Source organism: Semicossyphus pulcher, unplaced genomic scaffold (genome assembly GCF_022749685.1).
Source record: "Semicossyphus pulcher isolate SPU_LCO1_2020_fin unplaced genomic scaffold, fSemPul1.0.p SCAF_1, whole genome shotgun sequence".
Taxonomy (NCBI): domain Eukaryota; kingdom Metazoa; phylum Chordata; class Actinopteri; order Labriformes; family Labridae; genus Semicossyphus; species Semicossyphus pulcher.
Window position 1 is genome coordinate 23,810,661 of NW_027211603.1, and position 21,067 is coordinate 23,831,727.

General features: G+C 43.7%; 1 protein-coding gene across 1 annotated transcript in view; it reads left to right on the forward strand.

Moving 5' to 3' along the window:
- itsn2b (intersectin 2b) overlaps window positions 1-20,672 on the forward strand; it is a 38,000-nt gene extending 17,328 nt beyond the window's left edge. Inside the window, exons 19-40 of the mRNA XM_069663317.1 lie at window positions 118-239; window positions 359-634; window positions 738-934; window positions 2,799-2,854; window positions 3,020-3,186; window positions 3,328-3,358; window positions 3,498-3,619; window positions 5,326-5,422; window positions 5,535-5,729; window positions 8,996-9,117; window positions 9,348-9,454; window positions 9,538-9,721; window positions 15,634-15,732; window positions 15,886-15,969; window positions 16,098-16,181; window positions 16,286-16,348; window positions 16,732-16,881; window positions 16,989-17,107; window positions 17,197-17,279; window positions 17,361-17,444; window positions 18,242-18,415; window positions 18,610-20,672. Coding sequence (XP_069519418.1) covers window positions 118-239; window positions 359-634; window positions 738-934; window positions 2,799-2,854; window positions 3,020-3,186; window positions 3,328-3,358; window positions 3,498-3,619; window positions 5,326-5,422; window positions 5,535-5,729; window positions 8,996-9,117; window positions 9,348-9,454; window positions 9,538-9,721; window positions 15,634-15,732; window positions 15,886-15,969; window positions 16,098-16,181; window positions 16,286-16,348; window positions 16,732-16,881; window positions 16,989-17,107; window positions 17,197-17,279; window positions 17,361-17,444; window positions 18,242-18,415; window positions 18,610-18,758 — 2,765 coding nt within the window. The 3' untranslated portion in view covers window positions 18,759-20,672. The remainder of the gene's footprint in view (window positions 1-117; window positions 240-358; window positions 635-737; window positions 935-2,798; window positions 2,855-3,019; window positions 3,187-3,327; window positions 3,359-3,497; window positions 3,620-5,325; window positions 5,423-5,534; window positions 5,730-8,995; window positions 9,118-9,347; window positions 9,455-9,537; window positions 9,722-15,633; window positions 15,733-15,885; window positions 15,970-16,097; window positions 16,182-16,285; window positions 16,349-16,731; window positions 16,882-16,988; window positions 17,108-17,196; window positions 17,280-17,360; window positions 17,445-18,241; window positions 18,416-18,609) is intronic.
- Window positions 20,673-21,067: the final 395 nt, after the last annotated feature.

Here is a 21,067-nt window from a genome sequence, read left to right on the forward strand (position 1 = left end):
ACACACACACACACACACACACACACACACACACACACACACACACACACACACACCTGTCTGTACTTTAGTGTGTATCTTAACCTTCACATTATGATCCCTGGTGTGCTCCGTTAGGGGGACAACCCAGAGCAACTCATCACAGGAAGTCAGCAGCTCTCACCTCCTTCAAAGCACTCTACCCATTCACTGCACGAAACAACGAAGAGCTCACCTTCAACGCCGACGAAGTCATCGAGGTAAGATTGATGATCGTGTCTCAATACAGCTTGACAAAAAAATTTAACTTTTCCTTTGGCTTTATTCTCCTCGTCTTTCTCACTCTTTTCCTTTTGTTCCTCTCGTCTCCTCCTCTCAGGTCGACGAGACGACCGAGCGGGAGGAGGGTTGGCTGTATGGCAGCAGACAGGGGAAGATGGGCTGGTTCCCTGAGAGCTACGTAGAGAGAGTGGCCCCATCAGGTGCGGCTAATAATACCGCTGCTGCTTCTTCTGCTGTTGCCGCTGCGGCTCCTAAAATGCAGCTCCAGTCACAGCTGTCCAACGCTCTTGAGGCTGCAAAGGTAGCAGGGACAAAGTCTGCATTCACACCGACGCACTCTCCCAACCCTGCACCCACTGAGACACAAGGACAGGTGAGCAGCGGAAGACCTTTCATGAAGCAGCTCCTTTTACAGCAACACCACAGTGGACATAGACAAATGCTCACTGTACTGTCTCTCTCTCTGTCTCTAACAGCAGGTGGTGGGTAACGTGTTGGCCCAGGCGCTGTGTTCGTGGACAGCAAAGACGGACAACCACCTGAACTTCAATAAGGACGATGTCATTCAGGTGTTGGAGCAGCAGGAGAACTGGTGGCTTGGAGAGCTGAACGGTGAACGGGGCTGGTTCCCTAAGACGTACGTGACACTGCTGGGAGAAGAAGACAGCTCAGAGTAAGTCTCATGCACTCATTATTATTTGATTAAACTCTTTCGGGGACAGTGGCTTTATCTAGTGAACATATCAGTATTTTCTTGGAGCCCTTTCTGTGGACCTCACTCGTAATATCAAAGTAAAACAAGCCGTGTGTTTCTCTATAATTATGTCCCCAGCTTTACTGTTATTTAAACCTCATGCAGGTGTGTCTGCAACAGCTGAGAGGTACTTATTGTGGTTTGTCCCACTGATTTGACCGACAATTTGTTTAAAGAAGGACCTTCTCAGAGTCAAAATTCAGTCCAGACTTATCACACATCTCCAGCTCCATACCAGCACCTGAAGATGCTAGTTGGACAGTAAGCATTGACCAGCACACGGAAGAGGTCTTTGTCTGAACGTCCACTATCATGATATCGGCAGGCTAAAAGGAAGCCCTACGGTATTCTCTGTCGCCCCAGAAGTTAAATCCTCTTCAAACTATAACGATCAAATCCCAGATTGTCTTAGCTCTTTAAGTTTTTAAAGATTATAAGTTTTCGTCAGTTATGCATGCACTTTCTCAATGCCTTCACTAACCTGGAGACTGTATACCATGGAGCATTGATTGCTCCCTGTATGTTTGGGTCGGCTGGCCTGCATTGTCCACCCATAGACTAAATCACTGTCATGTCCTTATTTATAAGCCAATTCTTAACTTGCTTCCCCCTTACTTATACAATCGTATTAATCTAAAAATTGCTAGCAGCTACAATCTTCGCTCTGTGACCCCTCCACAAGACTTATATTTGCTGTCTGTCCCCAAAGTGTGTCTTGAAATGGGGAACACGGGTTCTGGGGAGTTTTCTGCAGGAGGATTTGGGAGCTGATCTCTTTAAATCTTTTTAAAAGTAGATTGAAGGCGTTGGAGGAAGATGCATCAGGTTGTACAGTAGATGCTTTGACTAATGATGTAATGTGTTGTATGCCTGAAACTTTGTAAATATGCTGCTGCCTGTCTTGGCCAGGACACTCTTGTTAAATAGATTTTTAATCTACATGAGGCTTTTCCTGGTTAAATACAATTCAAATGGATAAAATGAATTAATGTGGCGTGACTTTGACTGAAGAGGGGCCCACAGTGTCAGATTTAAAAAACCCTTGACGCATAGCACATATAAAATCAACTACACCCTCACAAGTTTGCTACAGTCCCAGTGTAACTGTCACTGTCACTGTGTGACATCATGCACACATCAACACCGCAGCCTGAAGCACATGTCTGTGCACTTTCATACCAACATGTTGGCTGTTGGGATGTTTTTTGATCTCAGTGTGAATCTTTGAAAACATGCATCAGTCACATGCTTGTGTGTGTGTGTGAGTGTGCGTGTGTGTGTGTGTGTGAGTGTGCGTGTGTCAGTGAGTCTGAAGGTGTGGTCACTGTTCCAGTATGTGAGGTATTTAGGCTGCAGAAATGACCTCATATCTCCTCTATTATTAGGAACCTGCTGTGTCAATTATACATCACACCGCAACTTAGAGTTATATACACAGTGTGCTTCTCTTTGGCATCGTATCACACATGTTGTTGTGAAGAGGAAACTGAACCTGAAAGATTCTTGAATAACCAGTCAATCAAGTGCACGTTCCATCACCTCTGATCAGGAGGTTTGGCTGAAGACCAAACGTAATGAGACCACAGGAACACTTGAGCTTTTGCTTTGTGTTAAAATGAGACAGTATAGGTGTTTCTGGCCCTTTGAATCATATGACTCCTGGTATTCTTTGCAACTTTAACTCATAGATCCGTGTGCAGACCCAGACCATGCTGCAGGGACTGATGGATGGACTTGTGGAGTACATGAATAAGTGTCTAATGTTGTCGTTCTGTGTTTGCAGCATGAAGAGCTCCCCTCCGGATGCCTCTGACTCTGCAGACAGCCTGCAGCTTGAAGGTGCAGTAAAATATTCTTATTAGATAATATTTCATGATTCATTTTTCAGGTGGTTTAAGGGACAGAAACTGCATTTACCTTTTCATATTTTGATTTATGTTTCATGTCTGTAGTGCCTTATCCTCGGTGCTTTCATTTATGTTCTTATATTCTTTTCTTTTCCAGAATACGTGGCGTTGTACACCTACGAGTCTCCGGAGCCGGGTGACCTCACGTTCAGAGAGGGAGATGTGATCCTGGTGAGCAAGAGAGAGGGAGAGTGGTGGAACGGCTCGATAGGCGACCGCACAGGCCTCTTCCCCAGCAACTACGTCAAACCTAAAGAGACAGATGTAAGACCCCTCATCACATAATAAACAGTCCATTACTGAATAACACTAGTTGTGTAGCGCTCCTGTCATTTTCTTTACTCCCTATATATTTATTCAGCACTTTTAAATGTTTATAATGGTGTTATAATTGTTTTGTTTCAGACATCAAGCTTGTCTGGAAAGAAGAAGCCAGGTAAGAGCAGCATCTTGTCCTTTTTTATCTCCCTTACTATCACATGGAAACTTCTAAGCTTAAGCCAAAAGACATTACAGTCCTGATTTTGAAACTTTCTACTATTTGAAGATTTAATTTGTGTCTCTTGTGTGCACAGAGATCGCCCAGGTGCTTCGGGCCCACACCTCCACCAGCCCTGAACAACTGAATCTGGAAAACGGGCAGCTCATCCTCATCCTCAGCAAGAACGCCTCTGGGTGGTGGCTGGGAGAACTGCAGGTCAGGAAATACTGTACATGAGGTTTTAACACAGGGTCTGTGATGAAGCTCAACTGCACTCTGTGTTTCCTGTTAGCAGCTGTGTAGGCCTGCATCCAGCAATTCTTCATAATCTGTTAACGTGCCGATTACTACAATTACTTAGTGATTATTTTTATTTACTTCTTTGATTGATACTTGTGCCCTTATGATAAGGATAAGCGCTCAGTGAAGAAACCCTTCCCCTTGTGCCCTCATCCCAATACTTACCACATGACCATTAGTGGTCACCGCAACCCAAGCAGCATTTCCAACATCAACAGACCCAGGTTCCGTTTCATAAGAGCTCCAGGTATTGGCAGCGCAGAGTACTACCTACCCTGCCACTTGGCTTCTACTGGCCTCCACAACCCAAACTTGTGGTTAGATGGGCAGCGAGAGCCAGCACATCAACAGGGTTATCAAGTGGGCACCTTCACGGGTGTTTCGTCAAGTTAAAGGCCATAAGGTCAACCAAGAAAAAGTGTCTAGAAAGTGACAACCTGGGCACTACTTTTTTAATGTGTTTTTGTATAGACAACACCCTTATGGACTTCATGTTAAAAGTTCTACACAAAATATCCTGCAGTTTTTTGGCAAAATACATAAAACATTTTTTTAAATATTATTCTAGTTTTGCTTGTAACTTTATTCATATTCATGTTAGCAACACAACAATTCTCCCAAACTGACATGTATACATGTTCCTAAACATCTGAGACAAGCATTGGTGCATTAGTATACTCAGTGTATACAAGTGTCAATTTAGACCATGAAATATGGCAAATTTGTAGAAAATGCGCTCTAACTTCAGTGATTAGCACCATACAAAAAACATACACATGGTAAATTTTGTTAAACACTGATGTTTAATACATCAATATTTTCAGTATCCGCTGTGTAATCAGAGGAAGAAAAAAATATTCACAATTTAGTCCAAGATGGCTGCAATAAATGAGACGGATGTCCAACCCCTCTTAATTTTGAACAAAAATGAACAATTCTACAATAGATGCATTACAGTTAAAAATCAGCCCAAAACAACTTATTTATTAAACAAACAACAGTAAGAGTGTGACACCTCGGGGAGGCTCAACATTTAGCTCCGGCATCCCAGAACCACTCCCCCTCCATTGCTAGCTCTCACCGCCCATCAGAACCTCATGCTATCAAATCCTCATGTAAACATGCAACTATTCCTGGTGCCAACGTTATATATGAAAAAGAACAGTATATAATAAAGGATTACTATTACATTTGTTTTGGCCCCCAACTGACATTATTTCTCCTAGTCCAAATCCACTGACTTGTTCGTCTGACATCTCCTTTACTGCCTTTCACAGACTCTGTCCACGCACTCCCACTTCTCCCTGTAATGAGATAGTTGATCGTGCTATGAGCCCTCTACATCCCACTTCTACCGGACAAACTCATAACCTTCCATCCTCGCTGTTCAGCTTCTGCTGCCAAATCTGCATATTTAAGCTTCTTACTGTCATTTCTTACTATTATTAACAACAAAGACAAATAGGAAGTAAATCCTTCTCAAATTAGTTAATCAATTACTCTAATAAACGTCACTAGTCATCTGGGAAAGAAAGGTCCTACCCTCTGGTATTTTATGGGTTTGGTGTTCATTGTTTGTTGGCACACCTACTTACCTGTATGTTTGTTATTTCTGATTGTAGGCCCGTGGTAAAAAGCGTCAGAAGGGCTGGTTTCCTGCCTCTCATGTCAAAGTACTGGGATCCAACAGCGGCAAGTCCACACCAGCTCCCCAAGCAGGTAACACACACACCTACTTCTACACATCAGTTAAAGGGTAACAAAGTACAGTACATTTCAAAAGTGATAGTATCAATAAAAGTAATATGACCTCTGTCCTCTCCTGCCTCAGTCTGTCAGGTGATTGCCATATATGACTACAAGGCCGCCAACGGGGACGAGATGAGCTTCTCCAAAGGTCAGCTGATCAACGTCTTGGACAAGAACAACCCTGATTGGTGGAAAGGAGAGATCAACGGGACCACCGGTCTCTTCCCCATTAACTACGTGAAGCTGACCACAGCAGACTGCGACCCCAGCCAGCAGTGTAAGTAATCACCTCTAACGTCTTATAAAGGAGGGAGATGTGCCTGTTTTTAACACGTAGATGTCTTTTCACTGTAACTAAAACTTCAACCCCCATCAGCCATCGCTCTTATTTTTCCATCCACCATCTTTCCATCTGTATATCCTGTCTTCTCACTGACTCCTGCCCCCTTTCCCTTGTTTTCTCCTCCCTCTCTCCCCGGTCTGTATTTCTCCTTCCTTCCCCTGGCCTCTGTGTCTTTCTCCTTCTAGGGTGGTAGAAACTCCTCCTCCTCCTCCTCCTCCTGTTCTTCCTCTCCTCCTCCTGACTTCAGAGAGACCCACTATTACACACTGCTCTGAAGGGGCGGAGTGACTGGACTCACTTTCTACTAACTTCTTCCACTGAGCCACAGTTTGTGTCTGTGTGTGACGGTGCAACATGCTCTGTGTGGCCTGAGAATGAATCAGGACTGGAAACAGCTTTCTTATGACTCACTACTGATACCATCAACTGTGAAAGCCTCGGTGCCTTAGGCAGTTTTCTCTCGTTGTTTTGACCATGAACTGATGAAGCTTAACCATCTAAATTTATCAGAAAATACATCTAGCAGAGCAATAGTGGGTCTCTCTGTGGCTCGTCCCTCTTTTCCCCCTTTATTTATACATCATCCTCTTTACCTTCACATCTTCTCGCCCTCTTTTTCCTTCTTCTAACACTTCTATTCCTACTCTCCAATTGTGAGAGTTCAGCTCACACAGAGCCCACTACTTGTCTCTTTCATAGATACGCTCTATTTAGATGCCCACTGAGCATTTTTCCGCTGAAAAGCCGTTCAAAACTGGTTCAAAAGGGAAATATTTTTCACCGACTATTTGAAGACGTTGATTAAATGTTTATGTTCAGACCACATTTAACCAGGAAACCTGCTTCTGTCACAAGATCCATCACACATATTAACGGCAATTTTCAAGTCACATAGCAGCTAAAATGGTTGTATGAGAGAGCAGTGCATCACCGTGTCATGGCCGGCTCAAAACAGATGACAAATAACAGGATCAGTAAAATCAGTCAATTAGTGGTGCTCAGACAGCGAAAAAATTATTGCACACATGGGTGGAGTTGGATTCGATCTCACTAGACCTGCATTCAAGGCCAGTGTTCATCACCGTTGGCAACCAAAGTCTTCTAGAATATGTCTTTTCATCAGGTATTAATGACCTACGTCAGCATCCAGGGGTCGTTCTGCCCTCGTAGTCAGAGCTGCACAGCCGGAGTACCCGGGCATGCGCAGTCTTCCTTTTTTCTTCTTCTGTGGGAAACGTTTAAAACTGCTCCCTTTACGATGTCTCTGAACCTTCTTGTTGAACATCACACAGTCCATAAAGCGCTGCGTTTATGAATTTTGTATGAAAAATAAAATGCGTTGAAATTAGGTCTTTGTGTAGACTGGATTACACCAACCGCTGCAAAATGATTTTGGAGAAATGCCGCTACATTCATCACTTTCGTTGGCCTTTCATTGCTAAAATGAACAAATTATCCAAATGTGTTTCTGACACGTTGATGTCGTAGCCGTATTTTGGCCGGTTGAAGCCGGTTGTCACTCTCTCTTAGTTGCTTGTGCTTTATAGAAATCTACTTAGCTCCTAGACCGTGGATTTTTTGAGCAAGATGGACGGTCTATGTTCCTGCCCAGCTTAAAAAGATGCTTAAACCAAAGCACAAAGACATTAAACACTTTAAATTGATGTAAGAAACATGTTTAGGTCTAACATGCTTTCACTTTATGCCCTCTATAACCATTTTGCAGTGATTTTAGGCCGTTAAGAAGCTTCTCTTTGACTCAATTTGACCCAAAATGGTACAAGCAGAAATGTTCAGTCGTGTCCTCTACATTTAAAAGCCATATTTGGGTCAGCTGTCATCACTAACAGAAGTCGCCTTGACGTGAGATGAAGTGACCATATGGCACAGAGTTTCAAAGCCTTCCACAGACGTAAGCATTGCCCTCCAGGGTTAATGTTGCAAACTGCTGCTGCACCTTATTTTTAACTGAATGCTGTTTTTTCTGCTGCTCTGAATGTTTTTTTTTTATGCAGGGAGTGAATGCATGTTTGCTCAAAGTGATAAACATTGAAAAAATAACCATGATTGTGAGGATAGTGGACACATTTCCATCACAAACAAATCTATGCAAGCTTCACAAGAGATACTGTGGTTTCTGTGCTCGTTCAGATAGACACTGAAACACGCTCAAAGTGTTCACTCCTCATATTCTGGAAAAAGAAAAGCTTTATTAAATCCAGAGGTGACATGGCTCCGCTCACCACAAACCTTTGATTTGCTGCAGTTAGTTTGGTGAGCAACACTGACAAGGACCTGCATCAACACAGGCTGTTTGCACTACTGATTCAATACAATATATACAGTATATATATAGAGAGAGAGCATCTGGTGCAAGAAGGTGTAACTATTTTTGAAGATGTGTCTAATATATTTTCTGATTCTGAAGTAAAAAATAAAGACGAGTTTGAGAAGAAGTAAAGTGTCTACAGGGTTTGTTTGTGTGTGTTTATATAGTGAACACAATACACAAGATTAAGCTGGATATACATGTGAACAAGCTTTTTAACTGTTTCTAGTAAAGCAGTTTCAGAATTTCCCCAATTTATTGAGCTTACTGCAGAGGCAGAAGACATCGAAACCTAAAAAAAAAACGTTTTTTTCTACTCTCGACATACGTCAGAGGATCAGAAGTGAAAAAAAGCAAAGAATCTTCCTTCCTGTTTTGGTACAAACAGATTTAGTCCAGGAGAAGTTTAAGTCTCATACCAGCAAGGAGAAGATAACGACACAGAAGGAGAAAGAGACAAACAAGGCAGCAGAGACGGAGTGCGATCAGACTAAAGAGGACAAACGACAAACTACTTAGAAAAGTATAGCGATGACTTTACAGAGCAGATTCCACTTTCTCAGACTTTGGGACGAGACAGACGATGAGTTAGAGGAAAGAGAGAGGTCAGTGAGGGAGCAACAGTCAGCCCATTGTGATGGTTCAATACTGGCCAATGGACATCCTGCATCAGGTAAGTGTGTGTGTGTCTTTATACAGACTAAAGTCTTTATTTGTTACCTTTACATCCCACTTCTTCTTTTTTCATCCCTCCTTCCTGAAAGCTTCAGTAATGTGCACCATGCTTGTTATTGTCCAAACATTCAGCAGGAGGCAGTAGATGCCTGGTTTTTATGTGCATTACAACTTGTGTGTTCCTCCTGTCCTGCAGGGTGTGCGGACCTGAACAGCCTGGATTCTATGAGCCCGCAGGAGAAGAAGAGGCAGGGTTACATCCACGAGCTGTTACAGACTGAGGAGAGATATGTGGAGGACTTACAGATAGTGCTGGAGGTAATGGATACACGTCCTGCTGTGTAACTCCAGTATTAGTAGATCTGTAATTTTTCTTACAGTCTTATATGTTTGTCACTGTGTGTGTGTGTGTGTGTGTGTGTGTGTGTGTGTGTGTGTGTGTGTGTGTGTGTGTGTGTGTGTGTGTGTGTGTGTGTGTGTGTGTGTGTGTGTGTGTGTGTGTGTGTGTGTGTGTGTGTGTGTGTGTGTGTGTGTGTGTGTGTGTGTAGGTGTTCCATAAGCCCATGTCAGAGTCGGGCCGGGTGAAGGACTCAGAGATGTCCATGATCTTTGTCAACTGGAAAGAGCTGCTGACCTGCAACACCAAACTCCTCAAGTAAATACCACATATGTAGAGTAAATGACATAATATCGTGTCTGCGTGTATTCTGTCCTTTAACGTACATTTGTGTGGTGCAGGGCGCTGCGTGTGCGTAAGAAGGTGGGAGGGGAGAACATGCCCGTGCAGATGGTGGGAGACATCCTGGCGGCGGAGCTGTCCCACATGCAGCCGTACATCCGCTTCTGTTCCTGTCAGATCAACGGGGCCACACTGCTGCAGACTCGCATCGACAACGAGCCCGACTTTAAGAACTTCCTCAAGGTAGGAAGGAGAGGAGAGAGGGAGGAATGAGGGAGGGAGGACATTAAGTAGGTAGAAAACACAGAGGGGACAGAAGAAGAGCGAGGATGTGGTGATGGACAGGAAGAGGTAGATACACTGAACAAAAATATAAACGCAACACTTTTGTTTTTGCTCTAAGACTTTTTCTACGTACACAAAAGGCCTATTTCTCTCAAATATTGTTCACAAATTTGTCTAAATCTGTGTTAGTGAGCACTTCTCCTTTGCCGAGAAAATCCAACCACCTCACAGGTGTGGCATATCAAGATGCTGATTAGACAGCATGATTATTGCACAGGTGTGCCTTAGGCTGGCCACAATAAAAGGCCACTCTAAAATGTGCAGTTTTATCACACCACAGCCACAGATGTCGCAAGTTTTGAGGGAGCGTGCAATTGGCATGCTGACTGCAGGAATGTCCACCAGTGTCCCTTCACCTCCAAGATTGTCTGAGACCAGCCACCCAGACAGCTCCTGCAACAATTGGTTTGCATAACCAAAGAATGTCTGCACAAACTGTCATGACATTGGAGAGAACACTCTGTTGTCTAGTTTCCTCAAACCCAACCACATGGAGCGACCAGCTTCCTTGGACAGAGTATGCATACAACACTCTTTTGAATGCATCTACTGGTCTGTCTCCTTTTGAATGCCAGTATGGGTATCAGCCACCGCTGTTCCCAGAACAGGAAAGAGATGTCGCAGTGCCTTCAGCTGCCCACTTCATACAGCGGTGTTGCACTACGTGGAGGCGGGTAAGGGGGTCACTGCAGCGCTCCGTAGCTCAGCAGAAACGATATGCTGATCAGCGTCGGCGCCCAGTGCCCCCTTATCGTATTGGTCAGAGGGTATGGCTCTCGACTAGGGACCTCCCCCTCCGGGTGGAGTCCCGAAAGTTAGCGCCTCGCTTTATTGGTCCTTCCAAGATCATTCAGAGAATTAACCCTGTCACAGTTCGTCTGCTGCCCCCCAGGTCCATGAGGAGCCACCCCACGTTCCATGTGTCCCGACTGAAACCAGTCTGCACCAGCCCGCTGGCCCCAGTAGAGAGGCCTCTGCCTCCTCCCAGGCTAGTTGGGGGCCCCCCAGCCTACACGGTTCGACGCATCTTAAAAAGTCGTCGTGTAGGACGTGGGGTGCAGTATCTTATTGACTGGGAGGAATATGGCCCAGAGGAGCGGGGTTGGGTCCCAGCTAGGGACATTTTGGACCCAGAGCTAATCCGGTAATTCCAGCGTTGCGGTCCCAGCGGTTCTGCTGGAATGTCAGGTGCCGTTCCTTAGGTGGGGGGCCCTGTGAGGGGCACTCACTTTGGCCAGTCATTTAGCTTGGCAGAGGGATCATTAAAGAGCAGAGTCAGGTGTGTGTGTGTGTGTGTGTGTGTGTGTGTGTGTGTGTGTGTGTGTGTGTGTGTGTGTGTGTGTGTGCCTGATTGCTCTTGATTGAGAGCAGGTGGTGGGAGCTTATATATACCCTTTGAGTCCAGCACCCAGTGCTGACTCATTGTCTCACCTCCAGAGATAGTGAGAGCATCTCTCTGTGTCTTCCTGTGTTTTCAGTGTGCTTGTAGAAATCAAAACAGCTAACTTTGTTGGGCTCATTATCTCAAAAGCCTTTTCTGTTCTCCCTTCAAATCCCTTGGCCCATTTTTGTTTCACTAAGTTTTTTCCAGGGTCTCCCTGAGAGTTTACTTTTGGTTCAGCTGCTTGGCAGTGATGGTTTAGTTTGCCATACCCTGACTTTGATTTTGGTTAAAGGAGCCTGCTTTTTGCTCAATATTATTTGTCCTTTTCCACTCCCTTTCAATCGCTTGCGATTTTCAGTGGCTATTCCTTCGGGATAGCTTTTAGAACCCCTTCCCAGTCCGCAATTGTGTCCCACTCCCCCAACCCTGACACCAGGGCTGATTTAAAACCATAGACGGCTTGTTTGAGCCATTTCCAACCAATGAACATGAATCATGAAAACAATGAAATGCCGTTTTTATAAATTTGGTAAGAACTGTCAATATTAACACCAGCATTGATGTTTCATCACAGTACAGCAATATAATTTAGATTACAGCTCAAAAACATGTTTAAGTGTGCAGTTACTCTTACAGAATATCAGGGTCTAAACAGCCCACAGGTCCTGGGTCAGGTTAAACCAGTATTGCATCTGTGTTATACTGACACCCTGGGTCAAAGGTCAAAGTTTAATCAAGTTATTTTTAAAGGAACTTACAAAAAAGCATGAGGACACGGTGAGCATAACAATGAATTTAGAGACAGTGGTTTATTTACTTAAGAAGGTCTAATAGTGTAAACAGGTTGAAAAGGTAACACGTTCTAAACAAGGAGCTCAGGTAAGTTCATCACTTTATAATGCACCTGAGAGACGCTGGTGAGGGATTCAATTTACATGTGACTTTAACACAACTTTACATTCTCAACAACAGATGAACAACATAAGATAAATTTGTGTTTGTTTATTTAATTTTTTTTATTTAATTTTTTAATTTTATGCTTATTATTATTTTGAGCACGTCAGCACTAGCCAACGCTCTCTATGACATTGAGGCAGGTGAGGAGTTCTGTCTCTGAAGGTCTGTCTGCTGGGACCTCATGGAGCTGTCCTTCTCCTCCCACTGCTTCTCCTTCTTCTGCAGACATCTCCTGAGGCTTTCTGTGGTCTTAAGGAGGGCTGACTTTTCCTTATTCCACTTGATGACTTGTTTCTTCAGCCCTTTCTCAGCCGCCTTCAGAGCAGAGGTGAGCTTTTTGTTTTTATGTCTCTGATAAGTTATTTTAGTGAGACAGGAGGCTCTTGTTTTGTCCATCTCCTCCTGGTGGTGGCTTCTCTCCTGCTGCTGCTGAGTCTCCAGCAGATCCTTTGCCTCTTTGAGTGCAGATAGGTTCTTCACATATGCCCTGTATTTCATCTGCTGAACTTGATGGGAAAGCTGGGATTTCTCCACAGCCTTTTTAGCATTCCCTCTTAGTTGTAGGAGTGCTTCCTCCATCTCGCTCAGTTCCTTCTTCAGCTTCTGAGCTTCAGCCCGCTCAAAGTGAAGATCACTCTTCAGTTTTTCTTCCTTTGAGCGAGCCTCCACCCCTGCTGTTTCCTTCATTATCTCCATCTCCTTCTGAAGGGCCTCACTCTCTTTCTTCATTTTCTCTAGCTGCACTTTGAGGTCTTCTTTCTCATAGTAGTCCATCTCCAGATCAATGGTGGCTTTCCTGAGGCTCGCCCTGACCTTCTTCAGCTCCGATTTGAGCCTGTCGTCTTCTCTCGGAGCAGAGAGCACCTTCTTCAGCTGCACCTGGAGGTCTTGTTTCTCATAGTGCCCCGTCTCCAGATCAATGGTGGCTTTCCTGAGGCTCGCCCTGACCTTCTTCAGCTCCGATTTGAGCCTGTCCTCTTCCTTAGGAGCAGAGAGCACCTTCTCCAGCTGCCCTTGGAGGTCTTGGTTTTTATAAAACTCCATCTCCAGATCTATGCTGGTTTTCCTCAGCCTGGCCCTGACCTTCTGTAGCTCAGATAGGAGAGGTTGCTCTTCCCTCTGAGCAGAGCGTTTGGGCTGAACCTGCAGCTGGCCTTTCAGGCTCGATATCTCTCTTTGCAGCTCCTCTCTCTCACAGATCCACTGCTTGTTCTCCTGCTTCTCTTGGAGCTGATCGAGGAGATTGGCCAGGGTGTCCTCTTCGATCTCTAAGAGGACTCTACCCTGGGTTTTGCTCTCAGTGACCCTGGCCTCGTTGTCCTTTAGCTCGCTCCTCGCTAGAGCTTCGAGGGAGCTGAGGTAGAAGTTGAATGAAGGTTCTACTTCTAAGTAGTTGGTCTCCATTTTAGGTGTTTTGGTGTTTGGTGTCTTTTGCTTGACTTGTGTGTACTTTGACGGTGTGGTTCTTCCAATGTCTCAGTGAACTCTGAACCAAAACTCTGAGCCTTTATAGTCTCTGTATCATGACATCATGGATTCTGTCCTTTGAGCTGTGATCTACATGTTCTCTGATCTACATTCTGATTCTGTTCCATTCTGTCATGTGGCTGTTGCTATGGATACCACTTTGTTATTTTTTATCTTAATTTGATGAATTCTATCGTAACAGGTCATTTTAACATCAGATGCACACCTGATTTTGTGTTCAGCTGTTTGAACAGAAAACAGGACATACACAAACTTCTTCTTCAACCAAAAATACTGAATAATAAACGGCCGTACATAATCATACCCCAGGATTATAGTCCGGATTAAAAACAAACGTTTTAAAACATCTACAAAAGTGTTTATTCTGACACCAATATGCCCTATTTTTGTCAAATATATTTTCAAATAAATTATAGCACAACCTGTATTCCTGTAGCTTGTAAATAAAACAAGGAACACATATCTGACCCTATTCATCGTGGCCAACAACTTTTATAACATGTGGCCACTGGGTGGCGCTACAGGTCTCCTGGTCAATCTGCCGCATAAACTGCTGTTCCTGCTGCAGTATGGTCTCTGCTCCTTAGTTACAGGAATGTATCCATGCACCTACACAATGTGTGAAGTTAAAATGAAACATTTTAAAGATATAAAGTTCAGTGAACTATGTTGAAGTTTTATGAACTCAGCTTAACTTCAAAGCTGCAGTAAAACAAAGGTTGTATCAGGACATCTGCTGGCTAAGTGGCCATATTTAGTGTCTTTATTTGTTCTATTAGTGTTGAATTGTATTCATTGAGCAAAGGCCTACAATTTTGATGATGATCACACAAGGGTGTTAAAAAAATCTGCCTACCCTGTTGCTCGCTTACAAAACGGCAACAAAAACGTCTCCTGCCTACCTTAACACCCTCATCCAGGTCTACACTCCGTCCCGCCCACTACGCTCTGCCAATAAAAGGCGCCTTCGATGGAGTCTGGCATTTTGGAGAGGTGTTCTCTTCATGGATGAATCCCGGTTTTCACTGTACAGGGCAGATGGCAGACAGCGTGTATGCCATCGTGTGGGTGAGCGGTTTGCTGATGTCAACGTTGTGAATCGAGTGGCCCATGGTGGCGGTGGGGTTATGGTATGGGCAGGCATATGTTATGGACAACGAACACAGGTGCATTTTATTGATGGCATTTTAAATGCACAGAGATACCGAGACGAGATCCTGAGGCCCATTGTTGTGTCATTCATCCACGACCATCACCTCATGTTGCAGCATGATAATGCACAGCCCCATGTTGCAAGGATCTGTACACAATTCCTGGAAGCTGAAAACATTCCAGTTCTTGCATGGCCAGCATACTCACCGGGCATGTCACCCATTGAGCATGTTTGGGATGCTCTGGATCGGCGTATACGACAGCGTGTTCCAGTTCCTTCCAATATCAAGCAGCTTCGCACAGCCATTGAAGAGGAGTGGACCAACATCCCACAGGCCACAATCAACAACCTGAAAAACTTTCTTTTCTGACCCCCCCAGACCCCCCCATTATAGTAAAACTGCACATTTTAGAGTGGCCTTTTATTGTGGCCAGCCTAAGGCACACCTGCCACCTGCAATAATCATGCTATCTAATCAGCATCTTGATATGCCACACCTGTGAGGTGGATGGATTATCTCGGCAAAGGAGAAGTGCTCACTAACACTGATTTAGACAAATTTGTGAACAATATTTGAGAGAAATAGGCCTTTTGTGTACATAGAAAAAGTCTTAGATCTTTGAGTTCAGCTCATGAAAAATGGGAGCAAAAACAAAAGTGTTGCGTTTATATTTTTGTTCAGTGTAGGTATTAGGTGTGACTTGTTGTGTTTAAATTGACTCAAAATCTTTCTCATGAAGTGTTAAAGAAACCACATCCTCTGTGGTCACATATGTGAAGGTATAAAAAAGTTTATTAATGTGTTTATTGTCTTTTTATTCCCATCAGAAAATTGCCACAGACTACAGGTGTAAAGGCATGCCGCTGTCCAGCTTCCTGCTGAAGCCCATGCAGAGGATCACACGCTACCCACTGCACATCAAAAACGTGGGTTGTCATGTTTACTATGTGTCTGTGTTTGAACTCCTCATTATGCGGTTTTAATAGTGACCTTAGTGTGTGTAACTGAGGAAAAAGAATGTCTTACATTTGTGGTTGTAATTAACTAGTCGGTGAATATACTTGTGTGTGTGTGTTTAGATCCTGGAGTCCACAGCAGAGGGCCATGCTGACAGAGGTCCTCTGAAAGAGGCTCTGGAGAGGGCAGAAGAACTCTGTCAACAGGTCTGTTTCTTCACTGATTCTTTCATTTATGAGCCTTACTTACTATGAGTAATGTTTTCTCGATTATGTGTAGAAAAAAATATTTAGATGTGAATGCTGTTTGTGTACTGAATCGTTGTGTTGATCAGGTGAACGAGGGCGTGAGAGAGAAGGAGAATTCTGACAGGCTGGAATGGATTCAGAGCCATGTACAGTGTGACGGTGCTGCAGAGGTAATGAGCTCGCTAATATTTTAGCTTGATTATCTTTAGGGTTAGTAAGACGAGTTTTACCTAATGCTAAAAAAGATGCTCCTAACGTTCCCCTCTTTCAACAGAACATGGTGTTTAACTCTCTCACAAACTGTCTGGGCCCCAGGAAGCTGCTCCACAGCGGGAAAGTAAGTAAAACTGCAGCGTGTCCGAGTCAGTGAACTGATCTGCTGGGTCTTCATATTCTGGGAAAAAGAAAATGTTTCATTTCACTCTATAAATATTTAAAAATCTAAGGACTAAGATCTAAAAACCAGACACACTGGAGAGCACGGGGAGGTGAAATGTGAAAACATTAGCGGGTCAGATCCGGCGATGTCGTGGTGACGTTACAAGCCTCAGACCACAGAGTGAAACCTCCACTGTGGAGATCAGCGGTTTACCTCAGGAGAAGCTCAGGCAGTGATGAAATATATTGTTATACTCACAAAAAATGTCATTCAAAGCAGAGATGAAAAGGTTTATAAGGTAAAGTAAATTTTTGTAATCCTTGTGAATCGCTTCTTTTCAGATGTTTAAGGTAAAGAGTAACAAGGAGCTCTGGGCTTTCCTCTTCAACGACCTCCTGCTTCTGACTCATGCGGCTAAACAGTTCACCTCATCTGGGCCTGATAAACTGTTCAGCAACAAGAACAACGCACAGCTCAAGATGTACAAGCCTGTAAGTTTGAAAGTCTTCTTCCGAGGCAGCAAGACAAAATTAGCATGAAATCTCTTTACTTAGCTTTGATATTGTGTTTGACCATGTATGATTTATTTTCCCTGCAGCCGGTGCTGCTAAATGAAGTCCTTGTAAAGCTGCCGGATCCCTCCAGCGATGAGCCCGTCTTCCACATCTCACACATCGATAGAGTCTACATACTCAGGACCGACAACATCAATGAAAGGTAGTATCACACACAGACACACAGACATATACACAGACAGATGAGGTGTGTTTGGTGGCCTGAATGATCGATGTGTCTGTGTGTTTCAGGACAGCGTGGGTTCAGAAGATCAAAGCCGCGTCTGAAGAATTCATCGAGACGGAAAAGAAAAAAAGGGAAAAGGCATATCAAGGTTTGTCTTCATGTCGCACACTTAGACTGATGGTAGCTAGTGCAGTGATCTGTGTATTGATCCATCTGTGTGCGTTTGCAGCTCGGTCTGTGAAGGCGAGTGGGATCGGAAGACTCCTCGTGACCATCTTGGAGGCCACTGAGCTCAAGGCGGCCAAACCTAATGGTGAGCAGGGATACACTCGGATGTTCAGTGGACCGAGAACACACAATGAACTTTACTTTAATGTAGTGTAATAATGCAGCTTTTGATCCCTGGTGCAGGCCACATGCACTGCTGCATGGACACCTAATGAAGCCAAGATAATTACATTATGTTGCTCTACTGTCCTTTGTTAGGGCCTGTGTCCACTAACAGCAATTTTTTTGCACTGGCAGCTCCCATCAGGCAAGCGGCGCCAAACCTTGTGGGGTGTTGGTCTGATTGAAAAGACTCCTCAATTCACCCCAATAAGTGACAAACGAGGCTGGGCAGAAGCAAGTGTAGGCAAATTGGTTGTGTGCAGTGTGTCTGGACCATAAGTCTGTTTCAAATCGCTCTGTATTCTTAATATTTGCTTTTATTCGAGGAAATTTAATAAAGAAAACGTAAACAAATGGAAAAGAATCATGTCCTGGCATTAGCAGCAGCTCTAGAAATTGTACCCTCAAAAAAATGATGAAATGATTAGCTTCTCCTTCGCCATTGTTGTTGACAAAGTCGACATCGCAAGTCCCACCCATTCTTGATTTTGATTGGTTGGTGAGTGAGAAGTGACGTTTATGTGAGAGCAGGGAGCAAAAACAGCCAATGGCGTTTTTGCGCTGAGAATGCTGAGCGCTGAAAACGCTGAACTGCATGGGTTTTGTATAGAAAATAGGGGCTGCCAAACCAAAAAAACGCTGTTAGTGGACACAGGCCCTTAATCAGTTCAATTACAGGAACTTATATTTATGTCCCCCTGTCTCCATGTCTTCCTGCAGGGAAGAGTAACCCGTACTGTGAGGTGACCATGGGAGCTCAGATCTTCACCTCTCGGACCCTCAACGACACCCTGAACCCCAAGTGGAACTTCAACTGTCAGTTTCACATCAAAGACCTCTACCAAGACGTCCTCTGCATCACCATCTTTGAAAGGGACCAGTTTTCACCTGACGGTCAGTTACCTGCCTTCTCTCCTTTTTCATGCCCCCTCTGCCCCTTGCACCTTCATTCAACTCCCACTGATTTCTCTGTACAGCTGCAAAAATGATGTGTGGCTGCTTAAAATCATCTCCGGTTTTTATTCCAAGCTCTTTTATCACCTAAAAAATAGATAAAAATGTCATCTTTGTTTCTTCTCTTGTTTCAGTGTTTCTGGGTCGCACAGAGGTTCCTGTGGCCACCATAAAGAAGGAGTTGGAGAATAAGGGACCTGTGACACGTCGTCTTCTGCTGCACGAGGTTCCCACAGGAGAGGTGTGGGTCCGCCTCGACCTGCAGCTCTTTGGCAACAAATAAGACGAACAGAAATAAGGATATTTTCCTCCTGTAGAGAAACCAAATAAGAAAAGCTGCTTTTTCTCACCTTAACAAACTCAGATGGTTCCCCCCACACGCCTGATACGGACTTACATCGACCCCCCTGAACTGTTATTCACATCAAGCCTTAACATAAATATTAACCAGCACTAATAATACCTCTTCTGAGTCTTCCAATAGGGATAAGAGCATGGGTGACATCATCCAAACCCACCAATAGGAGCCAGATCTTGCTGTCATCATGTCTGACCGTCAGAGGGAGGGAGAGCTGGACCAAGAACAATTAAGCAAATCATCATGATACTATTATAAAGCAATAAAATCAGAGATGTAACGGTTATTTTCTCTGCTCTCACAGATCTGTATCACAGTTACAACTTGTAAGCATTTAGGGATTGAGACACACCCAGCCAGCTCTGGTCAGATAAAGTGCATCTCTCGAGATGTTTGTGTATGTTTGGGATTTATTTTTCTCCTTCAGAGAGGAGTTTGTGCCTGATGGCTTTCAGGCTGTCTGATCTGCAACATGTCATCATCTCACAGAACAGCAGACGGCAGATGATAGACGGCAACAGGGACTCTGTTGGACAGGAAGTAGCTCTGCTCTGGAGTCGGTTTACTACTGTAGATATAGCATCTCAGGATATGTTGTTCTGGGTTGAGTCTGTGTGACTGTTACAATGTTGTGCGTGTGTGTGATTGCATGATAAACAAACTTAACATTTAGTTGAGAGGAAATCAGCTAAGGGCTCTCTATGCTGCAACTTTTGGAGTTAACTTCTGGCGTTAAAGGAAGTCTTCTCTTTAGTCTTTTAGAATCTATAAATGATTAATATTCTTTGACATGTTGGTGGTCTTGATGGTGGTTTTATGAAAGATTTATATGCTCCTTTTCTTTGTTACAAAATCAGCCAAGGCCAAGTAGTTTAAAGGCAAACTAACGTAGGGGAAAATAGCGACACAGGTATGAAAAGCTGCGTTGATGAACGTTTGAACTCTCCAGCTCTCTCAGCTGTTTCTGCCTTCTTGAAGTGTAGGGGAAGTCAATATTTAGCGGCAACACAGATGGGCAGTTTGTCAGCAGTAATAATCAGTATTTGCTCACTTGTATTTTTGTTCTAAACACTTTCACTCTGCCAGAGAGATTCCTCCGTGTCATTCTCCAGTCCTTGCCTCACTGACAGCAATACTGTCCATCTCTGTTGCCTCAAGAAGCTACCCTTTTGCTACTACAAGAATATAGTGTAAAAGCTTTTAATTTATGTTGTTGGTTTTTGGTGTCTTCTGGCTTCTCTCTCCTCCTTTGCATCTTTTCCCCCCCTTAACTCTGAACATTAACACAAAGTATTTATTTCTTAATTTATGCGTGTGAGACTATCCACGGGTTTGGAGCGGCTTTGACTGCTGTGTCGTCTTGGATAATATCCACTGGCTTTGTTTTTGTGTGACGTCAAATATTGAAGGGGGTCTATACTGTATTGAAAGGCAATAATTACATCTTAAATAACTGTCTGTTGAGCGGTTAAGTTTTACTGTAAAGGAGGTCATGTGTACTTTCTGTGCTCTTGTATTCTTTTAATTTGTCTCCTTAATCAACAAAAGTCCTGTTTTAACTTCAATGTTTCTTTTTTTTGAATGTGTGGAAATGTGCAAATAGACTGGACTACCTTTTATGTCTGTGTAGGGGTGTTAAAGTTTGTCTTATCATTGTTTTACTTATTATTTTTCCGCAGCCGTCTGCATTTCCTGCTGCTGTGCTCACTGAGTTTATGGCCTCTTTAACCCAGATTTTCTGTCTGATCAGCCTCGAGTCTGTAACCTGCTGTTTGTACTCACTTTGGCCTCCACGTGGCACTCTCTGAATCAGGGTTTCTTAAGTCAAATTAAAGACATTAAAAGTGAACAAACTGTGAATTTATTGTCTGAAAATGACATTTTACTCTGTCAACTTTCAGTGTGAAATCTGCAGCAGTGTATTGGTGCTGAATAGTCCCTGAACTTCTGCTTCAGACAGCTCATGTGGATTTAATGCCACAGCTGATAATCTGAAAAGCACCACTGACATACAGATCATTTCTTTTCAGACATTTTCATGTGTAATTTATGTATGTGGCATGAATGCACAGTGAACATTATGCAATCTTTTTTAAAAGTTTGCCTCCAAAAAGAAGAAATGTTGTGTATGAAAGCTGAAATAGTGTTGTGAGGACTTATTTCACTACTTTAAAAGTCTGCTTTAATCCGGTAAACTGAATATTTGACCACATTAACATTATTTAGTAAAAGTA